General features: G+C 39.0%; 1 protein-coding gene across 17 annotated transcripts in view; it reads left to right on the top strand.

Moving 5' to 3' along the window:
- LOC103710848 (binding protein) overlaps nt 1–18,092 on the top strand; it is a 124,194-nt gene that overhangs the window by 57,810 nt on the left and 48,292 nt on the right. For 15 of the 17 annotated variants that reach the window (XM_088710775.2, XM_088710776.2, XM_089927162.1 and 12 more), the window contains 7 exons: nt 4,290–4,751; nt 4,840–4,998; nt 5,115–5,264; nt 12,913–13,068; nt 13,276–13,317; nt 13,408–13,749; nt 17,623–17,796. In XM_088710775.2, the coding sequence (XP_088566901.2) occupies nt 4,290–4,751; nt 4,840–4,998; nt 5,115–5,264; nt 12,913–13,068; nt 13,276–13,317; nt 13,408–13,749; nt 17,623–17,796 (1,485 nt within the window). The remainder of the gene's footprint in view (nt 1–4,289; nt 4,752–4,839; nt 4,999–5,114; nt 5,265–12,912; nt 13,069–13,275; nt 13,318–13,407; nt 13,750–17,622; nt 17,797–18,092) is intronic. The other 2 variants (XM_088710773.2, XM_088710774.2) reach the window with 2 other exon arrangements.

The following is an 18,092-nucleotide window of genomic DNA, read 5'->3' as shown; positions in this document are numbered from 1 at the left end:
TCAGATATTTTTTGCCACGAGAAAGGGGAGTATTCGAAAAGGCTAGGAAGGCCCGGGAAGTTTCTTGGGCCTACCTAACCACTCTTTAAAACAAAAGAAATAGAGGCTTCCCAACCACTCTTTAAAACAAAAGAAAGAGGTGGGGGAGGGGGGCCGGTTCGGAACCGGTCCGACTTGGTGTGAATCGGACGATTCACATCGGTTTCGCACGCAACTGGCCGGTTCGGACCTGTTTGGTACTGGTTCTGGCCGGTTGAAGCCGATCCTGAATAAAACAGGTGAACCGACCAGGTCCTCCGTCTGGTCGGCTCAGTACGGGCCGAATCGGGCAGTTCGGCTCGGATTGGCAGACCATGGTTTGGACACTGATATTGATATAGTGATCAAATTAAATGAGTTTACATAAGGAAGTTTAGAAGTTGCTTGAAAGAGGTTGTAATGGTGTAGGCTAGAGAGAGCCTCTAATTTGGAGAGAATCTCAATTCAAGTTGAAGGATACTAGAAAGTAGGGCGAGACTAAGTTGTTGATAGTAGTAGTGAAAAATGGTTCACAAAATTTTTAGACATAGGAGGGTTTGACCTTTTATAAGCATGAGAGATTTAGGAGCTATGCCATGATACCCTTTACTAGTGGAAACCAGCATGTCCCTAGCATCAGTATTTAGGTGAAGTGGTGAACCATCCTGAATTGCTCCAAATAGGCAACTTCCAGACTAGCACTTGCTATACCACTTGATATTGTTCAATGTAGAGCTTAAAGGTTCTTTTGCACCTTTCTGTTTTGGGTTTATATTCATTTTCATCCTTGTTGTGATGGATTAAGACGACCTAATTTGGGGAAAAAATCCTTTGGTGTGCACGTCATAGAATATCGTATGGGCCAAGCTTTCTATTTTTCCACATTTCCTCTAGCATCCATCTTAAAGAGGAAACTCAAAAGTCAAATCGGGATGGGACTCCTACTAATAGAGTCCATCAGTCCTGTGGCTAAAAGAGGCCATCTGCATGCATCCTCTCTTCTTCCTCATCAAGCTTTTGTCTATCCATCTTCTTCCTCGTCAAGCCATCCCTCTCATCCGTGAGACCTTCCGTCTCCTTCCTGAGTTCCTTCTCCAAATCCTTCTCTCTTTTCCAAGATCAAAGAAACTTATAGTGTGTATCAACAAGCTGGTGTGTGTGTATTACCATATAGTGTATACTAGTGAATACCATGTTCTGAAAACTATATATTTACCTATAGGTAGGTGTTGGGATGCTGGATGACTATTTTGCTAGTGGGCATCATCTAGCCATTTAGTATGTACTAGCGAACAACATATTTTGGAAAATGTGTATCGCTTTATCTAGAGGTGTGTTTTGGGATGCTGGATTATTATTTTGCTAAATGTGTATCATCTGTCCATGTATATATACTAGTGAACAACATGTTCTGGAAACTATGTATCAATTTATCTAACATTGTGTATTGGATCGCTATTGGATTTATCAAAGGAGCTTAAAGTATGGATCTGGAAGCCAATAAGTGCATATCATCTGACCATGTATTATGTCCTGATGAATACCATGTTTTGAAAATTGTGTATCAATTTATCTAAAGATGTGTATTAGGATGCTGAATGACTACTTTGCCAGCGTGTATCATTTGGCCATGTTGTATGTACTGGTGAATACCATGTTTTAAAAACTATGTATCGATTTATTCAGAGGTGTGTATTAGAATGTTAAATGATTATTTTGTTAGTTGTGTATTATTTGGCCATGCAGTGTCTATTGATAAACATCATAGTTTGAAAATTATGTATCGATTTATCTGAAGTTGTGTATTGGGATGCTGAATGACTACTTTGCTAGGTATGTATCGTTGGACATGCATTGTGTACTGTTCAAGGTCGGAGGAATCGGTATTGGTCACCATATCGGTTCTCCAGCGGGACGACTTGGTACGGGCCATGGCGGGCCCATACCGAGAGAGGAACCGTGGGAGATAGGAAAAGAGAAAGAGAGCGAGCGAGAGAGGAAGATAGAGGGCCGGACACCAGCGGAGGCCGGCAAGCGATTTGCCGCTCTCTTTCTCTCGTGGTGGGGTGGCAAAGCGAGAAGAAACCCTAACCGCTCAATCTCGAAGAGAAGACTCTTGAAGACGGAAGACTTCGAAGAGATACGAGAGTCAGAAAGGTGAAAGAGCAGCTGCAGCCTTGATGGAGAGTGTGGAGTCAGTTCATTTAGATTCGGAGATCAGAAAGAGTAGTAATAATAGTTCTAGTTGTCATGGATCTATAGACCTATCGGGTTCTGAGTTGTATGTTGGATCCTGTTACTCGCTGCCACAAGTAGCCTATAAGCCATACGGATACAGATATGAATATGGTGCGTCTGAGGCAGGCATTGTCTTCCGCTGGTTATTACCATACTCAATCTAGAGCATCTTACGGGTCAGATTTTGTTGCTGGCATATTTGGATGGGCTCCTCCACAGCCATATTAACTAGAGGTCTCCTTTCAGAGCTAGAGTTCCAGTGAGATCTGAAACTGGTTATAACCCAGATAGCATTCTTTATGAAATGAGCGTATAGGACTACAACGCCTCGTGGTTAGAGGGGTGGGCTGATGTGCCTCCTAATTATGCTAATGATTCGAATATCTATGAGAGACATCGCCACTTAACGAGATTTTAGATATTGGTGTGCTTGTATTTTAAATATATGTAATTGATAATGTCATTTTATATTTTGTATCCTACTAATTTATTTTAGGATATTTTATATTGCTTTTTTATTATGCAACATCTTACTAATCATTTTATGTTTTGCATCACTCTAAAACATCAAGAGGCATTATTTAGGGTGTATCGGGATCATAGAAACATCAAAAAATATCAAGAAACTACAAATTATACTTAAAGCATTGAAAAATTGAAAAAAAATAATTACCATTAATTCAAATTTTAAAAATATTAAAAAAATTAGTGTTGTTAAGGTACTGAACTGGTACTGTACCAAACCGGTTGCCGACTAGTACAGGTCCCGGTACTGGTTTGACAGACTTTGATTAGGTGAATATAATTGGAAAGAATGTAAGCTTGCTTGTTGCACGATATTGCTTTTCATGGTATTATGTGGGTGTAAAGTTTCTCATGATACTGGCACAAATCGAAAGGATTGGTTTGTTGGTTAGGACGTGTGTCTGTAACTGTGCTCCATTAAGGAGCTGAATTAGTGACAGCAAACGAAATCTGGCAATTAATTAAGTCATCTTGTGGAAGAAGGAAAATTGACTAGCTTATATCTGTAGAAATTCGTTTTGGATTTCCTTCATGCTTTTTTGTAGCTTGACGTGCATAAAATTTTGAATGGTTAAACCATGGAAGCAATTGACTGCAACATAATCTGCCTGCTACTATTTCACCTGTTAGTTACAGGAATCAATAGAGGGTGCTCACTGTGTCCCGAAGAATACTTGAAGTGAAAATGACTCCTTAGTGTTGCTCATTTGCTGGCTTCTTCGAACTTTTCTTCATTGCTTGTTAGAAAATCTTCATTACAGATTTGTCTTGTGCTGGTTGTAAGAAGATTTTCTTTATAGAACTCATGTAATGCCACATGTTTTCAGATGTTGATTTTTAGTTTCAGAAATTTAGTACGTTAGGAATTGAAACTCGTCTGGGACTTTCTTCACAACCACCCACTGATGCTTTTCTACTTTCAAACATTCATAGCACCAGCTACCTCAATTATGGAATATGGATCCAATCTTAAATTTTTCTCTAACTTTCATTAATGCCCCTTTTTGCCTCATTTAAACATTTCAGTTCTATAACTAGTATTAATGGTACACCAGTTAGATTCTATTGCTTCCTTCTCATGTTGTAAGGCTGCTGCGTGCCTTTTCTGTGGCACTGTTATTTCCACTTTAGTGTTGCTACTCTCTTTTACATTATTGCTTGCTGCATCAACTGGAACCTAAACTAACATTATTTTTCTTTACATGTGATTTCCACATACTTTTTTACCCTTGATTGATATATACTTACTTCAGAGCTCTAGGTGTTGGAATTTGGAATTTAATTGACACAGTGTTGGCTAGACATTCTGATACTAGCTGGTAATATGTTATTGCTAGCTCAAGAACAGCAAATAGTTTGTTCTGAATTTACTCAGTTTCTGTAGTTCGATTTCTTTTGCGAGTGGCTTGTTCTTGAGATATGTCTGATCATGTCTCTATGAATACTTTTTTGACTAGAATCTTGATTATTGTGATTTCATTTTTCATTTTTCTCTAATTGTGGTGCAGCCGGAATGCTGTGTGTTATTGGATACGCTTGAACAGTCTGCTTGTAATCCTGAAATAGCAATTATTCTTGTAAAGAGCCTCTATCGGATTCTACAACTTGCGGTTGAGGAAAGTCTTGCTTCTTTCAAGCCACTGAATGCGATTGCTCGAGTGCTCAAGGTTGCATGCATTCAAGCTCAAGAGCTCAGAAAGTTAACTTATTTAAGTCTGCTTGCTGAAGATGAATTTAATGAAGGGAGCAAATTCAAAAGAGATTGGACACCTTCTTCGGTTGAGACAGCTGAGAATTGGATTATATGCATGAAGTCCTCATTCGAGCTTTTCACAGAGTATCTTCGCATAGCTGAGAATGGGAAAAGTTTGGTTTTGCATAATTCCAATTGCATTGATTGTTTGTTTGATTTATTTTGGGAAGAGAATCTTCGAAAGCCTGTGTTGGAGCAAATTCTTGGATTATTTAAGGTTTAAGCACTATCATTTTTGTTTTTCGCTAATTTTTCTAATTGTATATTTGATAATAGAAGTCTTTGTCCTTATAAATTATTTTCAGTTGCCTCCATCATCCGCAGAAGATCACACAGCAAAGTTGCAGCTTTGCTCCAAATTTCTGGAAACCTTTACTCGTGCAAAGGAAAGGGAAAAGTGTTTCGTGGAATTGTCAATTGATCTATTGATTAGCATGAGAGAGATTATTTTGATTGATAAAGCGGTATGTTACTTGTTATGACATTATGCATATTTTTTTGATGATATGTCTGCATTGTTCTTCTTATACCGACTGAATAAGTTTCTGTTGCATATTCCAACTATATTATTTTTCCCCAGTACTTTCAGAGTTTGTTTCGTAGTGGAGAGTGCTTTTTGCACATTGTCTCTCTATTAAATGGGACTCTTGATGAGAGAATCGGGGAGCAGTTAGTCCTTAATGTGCTTCAGACATTAACATTGTTGCTGACTGGAAATGATGATTCGAAGGTATTCTATCATTTTTCCATGGTTGTAGGAAATGTTATGATATTATATGTTATATATATATCCTTGTTTTATGAAAATGATCAAAGGTTTCATAATTTTCTGATCTTTCCCCTAATGTTTTATGGCAAGTGAATTTTGAAAAATGTGTCTTGAATGACTATTTGACATCTAAATTTATCGGCATTAAAGCATCATGATTTAAATTCATGTTAATATATCAAAGAGATTTCTTTTGACTCTAGTCATTTGAAGTGTTCATTAATCATTATATCACCTAAAAGAGAAATGTTTCCTTTGTTATGGATTGAAATGAAAACTCCTGGTGAGTTGTTTTGTGACAAGTGACCCTAGCCAGTAAGGGGTAATTTGTTGGCCTTAGTGTTCTGAGTAGAAGCTTGATGCGGTGACCCTCGCTCGCAAAGGGGAAGTTGTTGGCCTTCATATTCTTATTCGAGATATTTTGCAGTGGAATCCTTGGCTAACGGGCCTGTTGATTAGCGAATTCTTGACCAATGGGTATAATTGTTGGTTTCAGTGAACCCTTGTCTAGTGGGTATAATAGCTGGTTACTAACTAGATGATATTGAGGTGATTGTGATAAGTGTCTCAAAGTTTCGTGTGCGTTCTAATATTTTTTCTTATATCCTAGTATATTTCAAGTGTTCATGAGTGTATTTCAGTGTATCCTTAAAATGAGTGTATTCAATAATTTTTGAATGAAAAGGCAAGCATCTTAATCAAGGAAGGCAAAATCATCCTAAATCGTCCGATTCAAGGTGTATAGAGCCGTACCAACGGTGGACTAGAAATTACTTCAAAATATCAAGAAGCATCTTTTAGGATGTACCCGGGTGATAGAAACATCAAGGAAACATCAAATTATACTTAAAATCATTCAAAAAGCCTAAAAAATTTAATTACTAATTATTCAAGCTTAAAAAAAAGAAAAAAATATGGCTTGCTGGTTCGGAACTGGCATGCCATAGAATACCATGTTTTAGTACGGTATTGAATCGGTTGCCGACTAGTATGGGTTTCGGTGCTTTTTTGGCAAACCTTATGCCATGGTGTAAGTTCTTAGTGGAAGAAATAGTGTTGAATGATGAAAGAAATGAACTAAATTAAATGCTATATTGGACTTATGGAGGAGTGCTTTAGAAGATAAGGTCCTAAAGATTAGAAGAAGAGAATATATGCAATGCAAATTTAATGAAAATGGAAATGAAGATGCAATGCCAGTTATGACTGATGACCAAGAAATATTTGCAAGTCACCAATTTGCTACTTAAGGAAAAATAATGGGAGATAGATGAAGATGTATGCAATGTAATTAGAGCTGGTTGAATGAAGTGGAGAGGTGCATCTGGAAAATTATTTGGTAGGCACATGCCTTGGAGACTTAAGGAAAAATTTTATAAAACTACAGAAAGGCCTGCCATGTTGTCTAGCTGGGATTGCTGGGTAATAAAGAAAGTACATTAAAACAAGTTGAATGTAGAAGAAATGAGAATGTTAAGATGGATGTATGGTAAGACTAAAAAGGATCAAATAAAAATGAATATATTGAAAAAGTTATGGGCATGGTACGTCGTACCGGCCCGAACTAGGTGGTACAGGGCATACCGAACCGGTTCGGTACTAGTACCTAGTATGGGTGGCGTATCGACACTCGGTATACCAACAAAATTATGTACCGTACCAACCAAGGTTCGCGGTACCGATCGTACCGACGTACCGGTCGGCTCCGGTATTGGTACGGTACCGGTGCCGAACCGAGCCGAACCGAGCTGAACTGATACCGTACCGATAGGGCACATTCGGCCTGGTTTCGACCCCATTGTCGTTTTTTTTTTTGGAGTTCTTTCACTTTTGGATATTTTTTGGATGTTTTATTGTTTAAGTTTAAGGTTAAAACTAGATGATGCAACTTATTACTTCCAAATGATTCAAATAATGAGATGAAGAACATAAAAAATTTTCAAATTAAGATACAATCAATTACATACATTTAAAACACTCTCGAATATCTAAAATCGGATCGAGTGGCGATACTTCTCGTCAATATCTGGATCATCAGCATAATATGGAAGCAAATCAACCCATTCCTCTAACCAAGCGGCATTGTAGTCTTGTATGCTCAATCCTCGAGAAATGCGCGTTGGGTCATAAGAACTCTCGGATCTCTCACTGAAGCTCTGGCTCTGAGAGGTGTCTTGATAAGGGGCCCATCCGAATAGACCGGCACCAAAATCCGACCCGTAAGACCCTCCGGGCTGCGCAGGGTAGTAGCCATCGGAAAATGACTCCGATGCACCATATCCATAGGCTGGCTGAGGCCGCGGATAATAGGAAGACTCGGAACTTGATACATCAATGGATCTGACTCCACATGGGAGGTCATCTGCAGCTGCATCCTGGCCTCTTGAACGACCTCGAGGAGCATGTGTAAACTGAGACTCACCGGTACATCGAAAACCTACCTCCGGCTGTGTCTCATAAGTAGTACCATACTGTCCTCCACTTCCTCCATGGCTAGTAGATCCATCACTACCAGAACCTTCATCGCTGCTGGTCCAAGTCTCCTCCTCGACACTCTCCATTGGGGCCCTTTTCTTTCTTTTCTTGTTTGCTGGGATTGACGCCCTCCTGATCGAGTCGACTGGGTAGTAGAGCGTCCTCGTCCTCGCATGAGAGGATCATCTCTCTGAACGGGAGCGTCGTACCAGTCATGCGGTGACTGGCTCCCCTCTAGCCACGTCATATCAGCTGTAGGAGTGCGTGGAATGTTGCGCTCAGCCCATTGCTGTGGATCGACCATAGCCTCGGTGGCTGTGATGCTGGCTGGTCGTCGAGGCGATCCTGGCTCATCAAGCTCGGGCTCCTGCTGCTAGGCCGCAAGCCAGTCGAGCATAGGATTATCATTATCATCTATAAAAGTCCTATAGATGGGATTTGCATACTTGAGCTCCACTTCCTCCTGAATTTATTTTAGTCTCAACCGCAAATTGTAGTGCACATAAACTAGGTCGTTGAGGCGCTTTTGTGTCAAACGGTTCCTCTGTTTGCTGTGGATGAGGCCGAAGGTGGACCAGTTGCGCTCAGCCACTCGAGGAGACCGTTTGGGAGAGTATCCGGATAGCTATCCGCTTAAGAATTTTTGCGGATCCGCCAAAATGAATCCACCATTCAGCTGCAAAAATATTGAAGATAATTACATTTTACATATATGATGGCCTCATAGTTGAAGATAATTCAGATGCAAAAATGTCTTGCAGATTTGTATTGTACCTGGATTCATAGTTGTCTTGCTCACGACAGCTGGTCGCTGTCCAAAGCTGTGGCTGCCCTCTCTAAATAATTTGGTCTGTGGAAAGAAGCTTGTTGTAGTATGTCAATAATATAAGATCCGATATATTTACATATGTTACTAAATCATAGTTACCTCTTCTATACATGACGCGGCGACTTCTGGATCAGGCTCCATCTTATAAATAACATTACGCAGAGCTTGAAGAAGTTCATCATCCATACCAATTCCACTCTCGTACTGAAACCGGGGATTCAGATAGTATGCTGCACATAGATGACACCATCTTAGTATAATTATACAAATATATCAATCAGTATAATTATCAATATTATCGCTTACCTGCTAAATGCAATTTCCTACCCATTTGGGCTCCCCACCGCCGCTCAATGATGTCGATGTACTCCTGGGCATGGGCTACATCTGCCTCCATGATCTGAGCCTTTGCCTTCTCCATCATATGATACAAAAAGCCCATCTGGGGGTACCTCTCGCTATCCACGGCCCGCAGCACTTCATATAATGGTTTGATAGCCTTGACTATCGCATTGGTCCGCTGCCAGAATGACTGCCTGCTTACCAAGTCTTCCATCCTTCTTCCTTCAGTGCCGGCCTGGGCATATCTACTTTTCTGCCACTCGGGACTAACAAACAACTGACGTAGGGCTCCTTTCTTCTCGATAAGGATATCAAGTGCAATGTAATTCGTAGCAAACCGTGTGACTCCTGGTCTAAGAATTTCTCTCCCTGCATACTTTCTCATTAATGAAAGAACCCAAGTATGGCTATAAATATACCTGGTGATGCGTTGAGCTATCTCCATCGTATGTTGCACCCTACGGATCTTTCCAATATTCATCAGGATGAGGTCGATGCAATATGCAGCACATGGGGTCCAGAAAATTTGTGGCCGCCGCTCCATCAAGACCTGTCCGGCCAACTTATATTGCGTCCCGTTATCAGTGACGACCTGCACGATATTCTCCTCTCCAATCTGATCAATCACCTCCTCCATAAGTCTGAGGATGTATGAGCGTTGTGCACCTTATCCGAAGCATCAACTGACTTGTGAAAGAAGGTCTTCGTATCACAGTATGTCAGAAAGTTGATGAAGGCCCGCTTTGTCGGACCGGTCCAACCATCACACATCAGAGTGAGCCCATATGTGGGCCACTTGCTCTTATATGAGCCAATCCAATTCTCTAGCTTCTTATTGTTGTCAAGAAGCTCACCGTAAATGTCCCTCGGGCCTGCAGGATCGACACCGGGATCGACAGACTGTATGGCAGAAATGGTAGACTTGTAGTATGTATTGTTTGCAGCATTCGTTGGAATGTGGATGAAGTGGAACCAGGATCCAATAGCTCACCACATATCCTTCTTCTTCTCCTTCCATATTGTGTCTACCCTTTGCTGCTTCGAATCTCTCCTGGGGAAGGCATGCGGATCTACATCATGGATTGACGCACCTGGTGGAATCCCTCCGGAAGACTTCTTTCGGCCACCAAAACCATCCAGGATAGATGCAATCCGGCTACGTCCTCTGCCCTCGCCCTCCCTGACTAAGGTTGTCCTTTGAAACTCTGGATCTTGTCTGCTTCCACCAGAACCGGCGCCCGACTCGAAAAACGAGGGCCCAAATCGAGCCCGATGCCTCGCCACCTCCTCCTGCTGCCACCGATCATCCAGACTCGCCCGCATGGCAGCCTGGATCTGTGCCTCCTCCTCATCTGGACCCTCGACCTCCTGTGACTCCATCAAGTGATAGGAAGGTGCTTCTGCAGCTTGGCGTTCCACCTCTGCTTTCTGCTTGGCAGCCCTCTCCTTGGCTGCTTTGATCTCAGCGAAGTTTTTCCTCATCAGCTGACGGGTGCTCGGTGGGCACTCCGAGCATGCAGATATCTCACGAGAATTACCGGCTAAGTGCTGCTTTAATCTGGTTACTCCTCCTTTGAAGCACTTGTGGCAATAATTGCACTGAAACTGGTGCCGTTCACCGAGCATCTTCTCATGCTCCTAGCCAATATTACGCTCTTGGGGTTGCCCTCTTCTTGACGGCTCCATTCCTACAACCACATTAATTTTTTTCAATTTCTATTTTTTTGTAATTAAAAATTAATGTTTAAATTTTTTAATTAAATTTTAAATTATATAAATTCTGTAAAAACAAAAGTTAATGTCACCATTAACATCGTCCATATATCGACAACATATAAAAAATTCTAAGACGAAATGGAATCATTGAATCATTTCCTATTTTTTGGCAATTTTTGACTTAATTTTTTTAAGCAATTTAAATGAAATATTAAAAAAAACAATGTAGCGGAAAGAAATTTTACCTTATTTAGTTTTTGCTGGATTTTTCTTCAAGAAAAACGACGCTCTCCGACCTTTCTAATTTTTTTTCATGCCTTTGTCTTTGCCTTTCTCTTCTTTTCCTCCTCCTTTCTCTCTGCCTTTCCTTCACCTAAGCTGATGGATTTGGCTTCAACATTCGGTCGGCTTTTATAGCCAACCGTTGAGGCACTGTGGCACTTTGAAAAGTGCCACTGTGAGCCACAGCGCGGCACTTTCGAAGTGCCGCACCGGCACTTTCAATTGAAGTGCCGCACAAAGCGGCACTTTCATTTGAAGTGCCGCACCGGCACTTTCAATTGAAGTGCCGCACAAAGCGGCACTTTCATTTGAAGTGCCGCACAAAGCGGCACTTTCATTTGAAGTGCCGCACAAAGCGGCACTTTGAAAGTGCCACAGTGTGGCACTTTTGAAAGTGCCTCTGGCTAGCACTTTCAAAGTGTGGTATTTTCAAAGTGCCACAGCGCTGACACTAAAATTCAGCACCGAACCGGTGCGAACCGGCTCGGTTCGCACCGGTACCGGTTCGCACCGGTTCGAGCTCATACCGGTGGGAACTGCTCGGTTCGCACCGGTTCGAGCATCGAACCGAACGATATGGGTCGGAACCGTTTTATACCCCGGAACCGGACCGGTGCCAGTCGGTACCGGTCCGGTTCGGGCTGAACCGACCGGTACAAGTCGGTTCAGCAGACCCTGGTACCAACACTATGCTAGTGTGGTAGTGATACGAGGTCCGGTACCGAGATGGCGAACTTTGATTGTGGGAGTTGTACAAATTATGGACAAAGTGAAAGAAAATCGATTCAGATGGTGTGGACATATACAATGGAGATTTGAGGAGGATGTAGCAAAGAGAGGTACTTTGGTTTGTGTTGAAGATGTTAAGAAAAGGAGGGGATAATCTAAGGTAACATGGATGGAGGTTGTGAAGAAGGATATGGAGAAACTTAGAATAACATCAGAGATGGTCTTAAGTAGGAAAACTTGGTGAATAAGGTTCCATAAACCCGACCCTCGAAGTTGGGAAAAGGCTAGATGGTTATGTTATGTTTTTTCTATTGTCTCATATGCATCTTGAAAAAAAGCGATCTCCTATGTTGTTTAAAAATAATAGACAGTTCTAAAATATATTCAAGCATTAAGCATAATAGAACTCTTGACAAATAGAAAAACATATTCTCATCCTAAAACTCTTGAAATTAATTGATCTTTTCGTTAGACATATAATAAGTTGTTTCAAACCATGAAATTTTATGCTAAGATTTTGGAGCCCTAAAAAAATTAATTATTTTAGAGTTAATATTCGAAATCAGTGTGCTTTCTATCATCAAAAATCAAATAACTTGAAATCCTTGGAGGGCATGTATGGATGTCAAGATGTAGTATTCAAGTAATATTTTCATTAATGGCTGTTAGTTGGTTTGGTGTGTTATACTTGTCTTGTAATAGTCAGACTATCTAAAGTCTAAATAATTCAGATGAACCTCATTTCCTTTAGAAGTTTATTTTAGGTATCATGGGAGTATTGGGAATCTCAATTATTGAAAGGCTGCAGGTTGTGTGCCCCTCCCATGCTCCTGTTATCTTATGTTCAAGGATCCAGGGCCCTGGAGGTTCCCCTTTTTTCGTTATCATGGACAATTCCTATCCTTTATTACTGCAGGCATCACCACAGTTTTTACCTTGCTTTCTCTGGATCTATGGTACTTCGGCTAATGCTTTATCTCATTGCCTCCATGGTTGTCTTGGGCTTTTCTTCGCATTGCAAATAATGTGTCCTTTTTATTGTCATATAAAGCTAACCAGATATTTTTGGCTTCTTCATCATAACCATCTTTCTTTTTCTCTTACTCAACACAATATCTTATACCTATGACAGTCATGCTGATTACAGTTTGCTAAAAATTAATTCTACTAAGAAATATCTGTAACTATATAATGTTAAAACTTACCAGCCATTTCCTTGTTGTTTACTCATTGAAGGTTGCCTTTAGAGCACTTGTTGGTGTGGGATATCAAACATTACAGAGTTTGCTCTTGGACTTCTGCAAGTGGCAATCAAGTGATGGACTTCTAACTGCCCTTCTTGACATGCTCGTGGATGGGAGGTTTGACATGAAAAAGAGAACTGTTATAAAGGTTGGTAGTTTAAGTGGACTTCTGCTTCATATATTCACATAGATAATGATTTTCTGCTCACTTCATCTTGGTGTTTATGGTGATACTGTGATACAGCTGATAATGTCATTATAATGCTGCTGGCAGAAACCTGTAAATTAAGCGTAATAATATTGTGTCACTGATGTTACTAATTTTCCTGAGTTTATTTTTTCCTTTTTTGTTCAGAATGAAGATGTGATTATACTTTTTCTAAATGTTTTGCAAAAGGTTTGTATGTTTTCTATATTTCTTTATCCTTTTTTTTTGTTTCTAATAGTGAACTCTAGTTTTTTAATATCTACATATTCTGGTTGACAGAGCAGCACCTCACTGCAGCATTATGGACTTGATGTCTTCCAAAGTTTGCTAAAAGATTCCATTGTGAATCGAACTTCATGTTTCAGAGCAGGAATCCTTAGTTTTCTTCTAGATTGGTTTTCTGTAGAAGAAAGAGAGGACATAATTGCAAAAATTGCTAAGTTAATCCAGATCATTGGTGGGCATAGTATATCAGGGAAGGATATACGCAAAATATTTGCTCTTCTTCGCAGTGAAAGGATTGGATATGCGCAAAAGTGCTCGCTGCTTTTGACAAGTGTTCATTATATGCTTAAGGAAAAAGGACCTGAGGCATTTTTCGAGTTCAGCGGCCAGGACTCTGTATGTTCTGGGAACACATATTCCTTCCTATCCCTTATTTTTTGCTTTTGTTTGCATTATGATGTTATATTAAGTTTCTTTTAACTGAGGGATTAGATGATTTTTTTTTAATTTTATAAATTGCTATGCTTTCCTATTAAGCTTTTTGAATCAAGCTCATAAGTGGTGCATGTAATTCTATATATTGTTCAACCTTAACGTATCTGTAATTGTCAATTATGTAGTAAATTTTCTCCTTGAATTGTATTTGGGGGCTTATAAATTTGCATGCTGCATGATGGACATTATATCTTTTCTTGTTATGTAGCACTGAAGCTTTCTATTGTCCTTCTATATTTTTGGTTGGCCTCTATTTTAGTTCTCTTCATACAGGCGTTGTACCACTAATGGTGGTATTTTGTAGGGAAATGTATAAAAGGAATATTCTCTTTATGTTAGAATGCAGTTTGTTGGTTCCTAGATGTTTGATATGTCCAAATAAAAATATAAATGTTGCTGCTGGATATATGTACAGTGCTACAGTATCGAACTGCTAGTGTTGGTTGACTTAAATGAGCTAGTGCCGGTGTTTTGCTGAAAATTCAGTATCACCATTCACCGCTATAGTGGTATATGGAACTACTTTATTCAGGATGCATGGTTTCATGCAGCTGCATGAATGATAATATTTTCTCTGATAGCAGTAGTTTTGTCCTGACTCATGGAATTACTGGTGTGGGTAATGCATGAGATCTTAAGCTGTTGTTGGGAGATCATTTGCACAAATTTAATGGCCTCACTAACCTATCCTATTGCGAGCTTATACCGAGATTCATGTAAATCTGGCTGCTTCTGTAGCCTTGACATTAGTAGTAAGTGTGAAATGCATATCTAGTTGGTTGCTCACCGCTTTGTCTTGGGAAATGAAATATTCAATTTTGAAGAGATATTCCTTGCAATAATACTGAAGCTTTAAACAATTTACTGAAGTCGTATTGAACTGACAACCAATTATGATGAAATACCTTATGTTTTCCTGGACTTCAAATATATAAGACTGGTATGTTAGATTTTAATAAGAACAGAGCTAGGTGTGCATATTCTACTAAACATGTTTCCTGAGAATCATCTGATTGCACGTGCATTGTAATCACTCTGGGTGTTTTCAATAAAAATATAAAAAATGAGAATTTTATCTGGATCGGGCTGTTGGTTATGAAGAAAGTATGCTTACAGGATCAGTAATCAAAAATGAAATGATGAGATGGGTTTGTGGTGCAAATAGAAAGGATATGCCTAGAAATTAAAATTTTAGGAGCTGTGTCACTAGGGGTTAAGTTAATGAACAGGCCAGCAAAGAGTTTATGCTCAAACGTTGGTTTAAATATGAATTTTTGTGAGTAAGATGTTGTGTAGCTTAGTGTTGGAGGCGAAGAAAATACGCATTGTAGGTGTTAACAAAAAGTGGATCTATGGTACAAAGTGTAAGGAATTTCCTAGAAACAGGTATAGGAGTTTAAAGAGTGGGCCGATTAATGGAAGACCAACAAAAACTCTGTCCATCTACATGGTTTAAATTACTGTTGCTTGCCATTTTGAATAAATGCTGTCCATTGAAGCCATCACTAGATACAAAATTTATGTAATCAAAATTTGAATGATTGCCAGGTTTGGATGATTAAATGGAATTGTCCATTTTGAGAGTTATTACATCAACAAGTGAGGCTGCAGTTCTTCAAGTATTTGATGCCTGAAATTGTCGCAAACGAGTTCAGTGAAAAAGGCAATTTTTACACTAGCACAGGTAGGATAGACTTAGCCTAAGACAACTAGAAGCTGGACATTGACATGGCTTTAGGTAGGTTGTTAATATCTCCACAAAGGAAAGTGGGAGACTGGATCACGATTTCCTGTATGAAAAGGGGGGTTGGGGTGGATAAGCACAGTTTTTATGATCTCTTTAGCTATCGAAGACTTTTCAATGCTTCCATTGGTGATATGACTGTATGGGCTATGAAGGAAGATATGGCCTCATTAGTCACCAAGGATGCTCCACTTAGTGATTATGTAAAATCGACAAGTATAAATGATACCGCTTTATAGATTTCCACAGATAATGTAGAGGTGGGGGATGATAGATGCCCCTTGATTGCTAAAACAAGGTAGCATTGAAATCTATGAAAGTATGTAAAAAATTACATTAGTGAGTTAATGCATATTAATTAAATGCAGAGCATGAAAACTTCATTCATGTTACTGGTAATCTGTGGAAGCCTTTAAACATCATATATAATTGCATAACGAGACTTGCTGAGCTCAGAAAATAAAAATTATTTACCACTAATAGAGGTGCAAACTTCCATGTTCAGTTGACATGATCAATCAGCTATTGTAGTTACTACAAAAAAAAAGACAGACTTGAATTAATTGCCGAGACACATAAGGCTTTCTTCCTTTCTGAAAAAGCAATTACTGCGTATTGAAATTAACATTAATTTCAATTTTAAAGCAACTGACTTCCATATCTACTTGATATGCAATTTATTGGGTGGAACTTGATTGACCCAGGCACCACAGAATTTTAACATGCCTGTACCAACTTTTGAACCAATTGATTTGATCAAAGTCTTAGATATGTGACCTAAATCTCAACAGAATTATTTCAGTTCTAGCAAAATGGTTTTAATACTAGTCAGAACTGACTTGAGGTTGCACAACATTCTGAGTCAAATCCAAAAAGTTTAAACATGTCGTGGACCTAACGTGAGTTGGATCAGATCCGATATTAGTTAAATGAATAGATGCATGATGTTTGAGTCCACACTCAAAAACTTAGTTCTCTCCGAGTCATGATAAAGCTGAAAACCCAAAGCCACTATCTTTACTTGACCTACTGGCTCCTTTGTCCTTCCTCATTTCTGTTACTTGCTGAGATGTGATTCTTTTCCAGAAAGTGCTTATCAAATAGGAAATATGTGAGGAAGCTCTTCAATAGTTCAATCTTCATTTTAGAGAACTGTTAGTTGAATTACTTCCAGAAGAAGCTTTCTACAGAAGTAAAAGCTATGTATACACACTTCTGTATTTGGTTGATAACTGATATTTTTAAGGGTTTCTTCATTGATTCCAAACATAACTAATTTTTGCAAATACTGTTAGTGCCAATTTTGCCCCCCTCTGAAAATGAATCATACTTCTGAGCATAGTTGCTATTAAACTTTACATAGTGAAAGGCAATCTTTGTTTCTTGTGGACTATCCTTGTAGCTTCATCTAGTCAGGCTAGATCACTTGTCAAGAATTAAGTGGAAATATTCCTTGGTTTCTTTGGTTCTGATTGAAGGTTTTTGAAACCATCTTTTTATTTGGTCTTCCGATAATTGGTTTTATGATACTTACATTTCTGTAGCAGAACATAATGTTTGAAAAAACTTCATTTCTACCTTTCAGCTTTTTGACAGAGGAAAGTTAAATTATTGTGCTGTCTGCCATCTTTTACATGATCCAAATGTTGCTGCACTGATTTGCTTTCTGGCCTTCAGCTTTATTTTGTTTGTAGGGATATGTTACTACAATTTGACATATCATGATAACTCAGCTGTAAGCAAATGACACCAACATAATTTTCTTGTTCATGATAGGACTAATTCTTGTGGCACATTGAAGATGCAGTTCTTTTTCTGTTGTATTATGCCTGACATTTGCTGTTCCTGGTCTCCCATAATCCTTACATTTTTTTAAAAAAAAATTGCACATTACAATAATTCAAATGAACTGCTAGTATTTATAGTACTTTTATTAAGAATCTAAATTCTTCCTCTGTTATTTGCTGCAATTGTACATTTCCTAATGAGAGTTTCTTTAATTAGTAGTTTAAGTTTCTTTCTTCTGGCAGGGAATTGTGATCAAAACTCCAGTGCAATGGCCCTATAATAAAGGATTCTCGTTTTCATGTTGGCTAAGGATAGAGGACTTCCATGAGAGTGGCATAATGGGACTTTTTTCTTTTCTCACTGATAATGGAAGGGGATGCTTGGCGATGCTTGACAAGGGCATGCTGATTTTTGAGGTATAAATGTTTTGTCTAATTAAGCTCATATTCTATTGTTGATTATTATTGTTTATTGAAAAATGTTCCATTGAAAGCTCATCAACTTGAGGGTATAATAGTTACTCTTGATCATTATTATTATTTAATATTAATAAAGAAAAAAAAATAAGCATGATGAGCTTCTTTTGATATAAAGCTAGCCAATAGCATGTGAGATGTGCGATGCAAGTGACAAGCAAGGTGGATGACTCTGTGTAAAGCTTTTCTTGGAATTTTATGTTAGATGATAAATGTATTTCTACTTTTGATTGCCA

Source organism: Phoenix dactylifera, chromosome 14 (assembly GCF_051530095.1).
Source record: "Phoenix dactylifera cultivar Ajwa chromosome 14, Ajwa_hap1_PhDact_Kaust_v1.1, whole genome shotgun sequence".
Lineage (NCBI taxonomy): Eukaryota > Viridiplantae > Streptophyta > Magnoliopsida > Arecales > Arecaceae > Phoenix > Phoenix dactylifera.
This window is presented reverse-complemented; position numbering and strand designations above follow the sequence as displayed.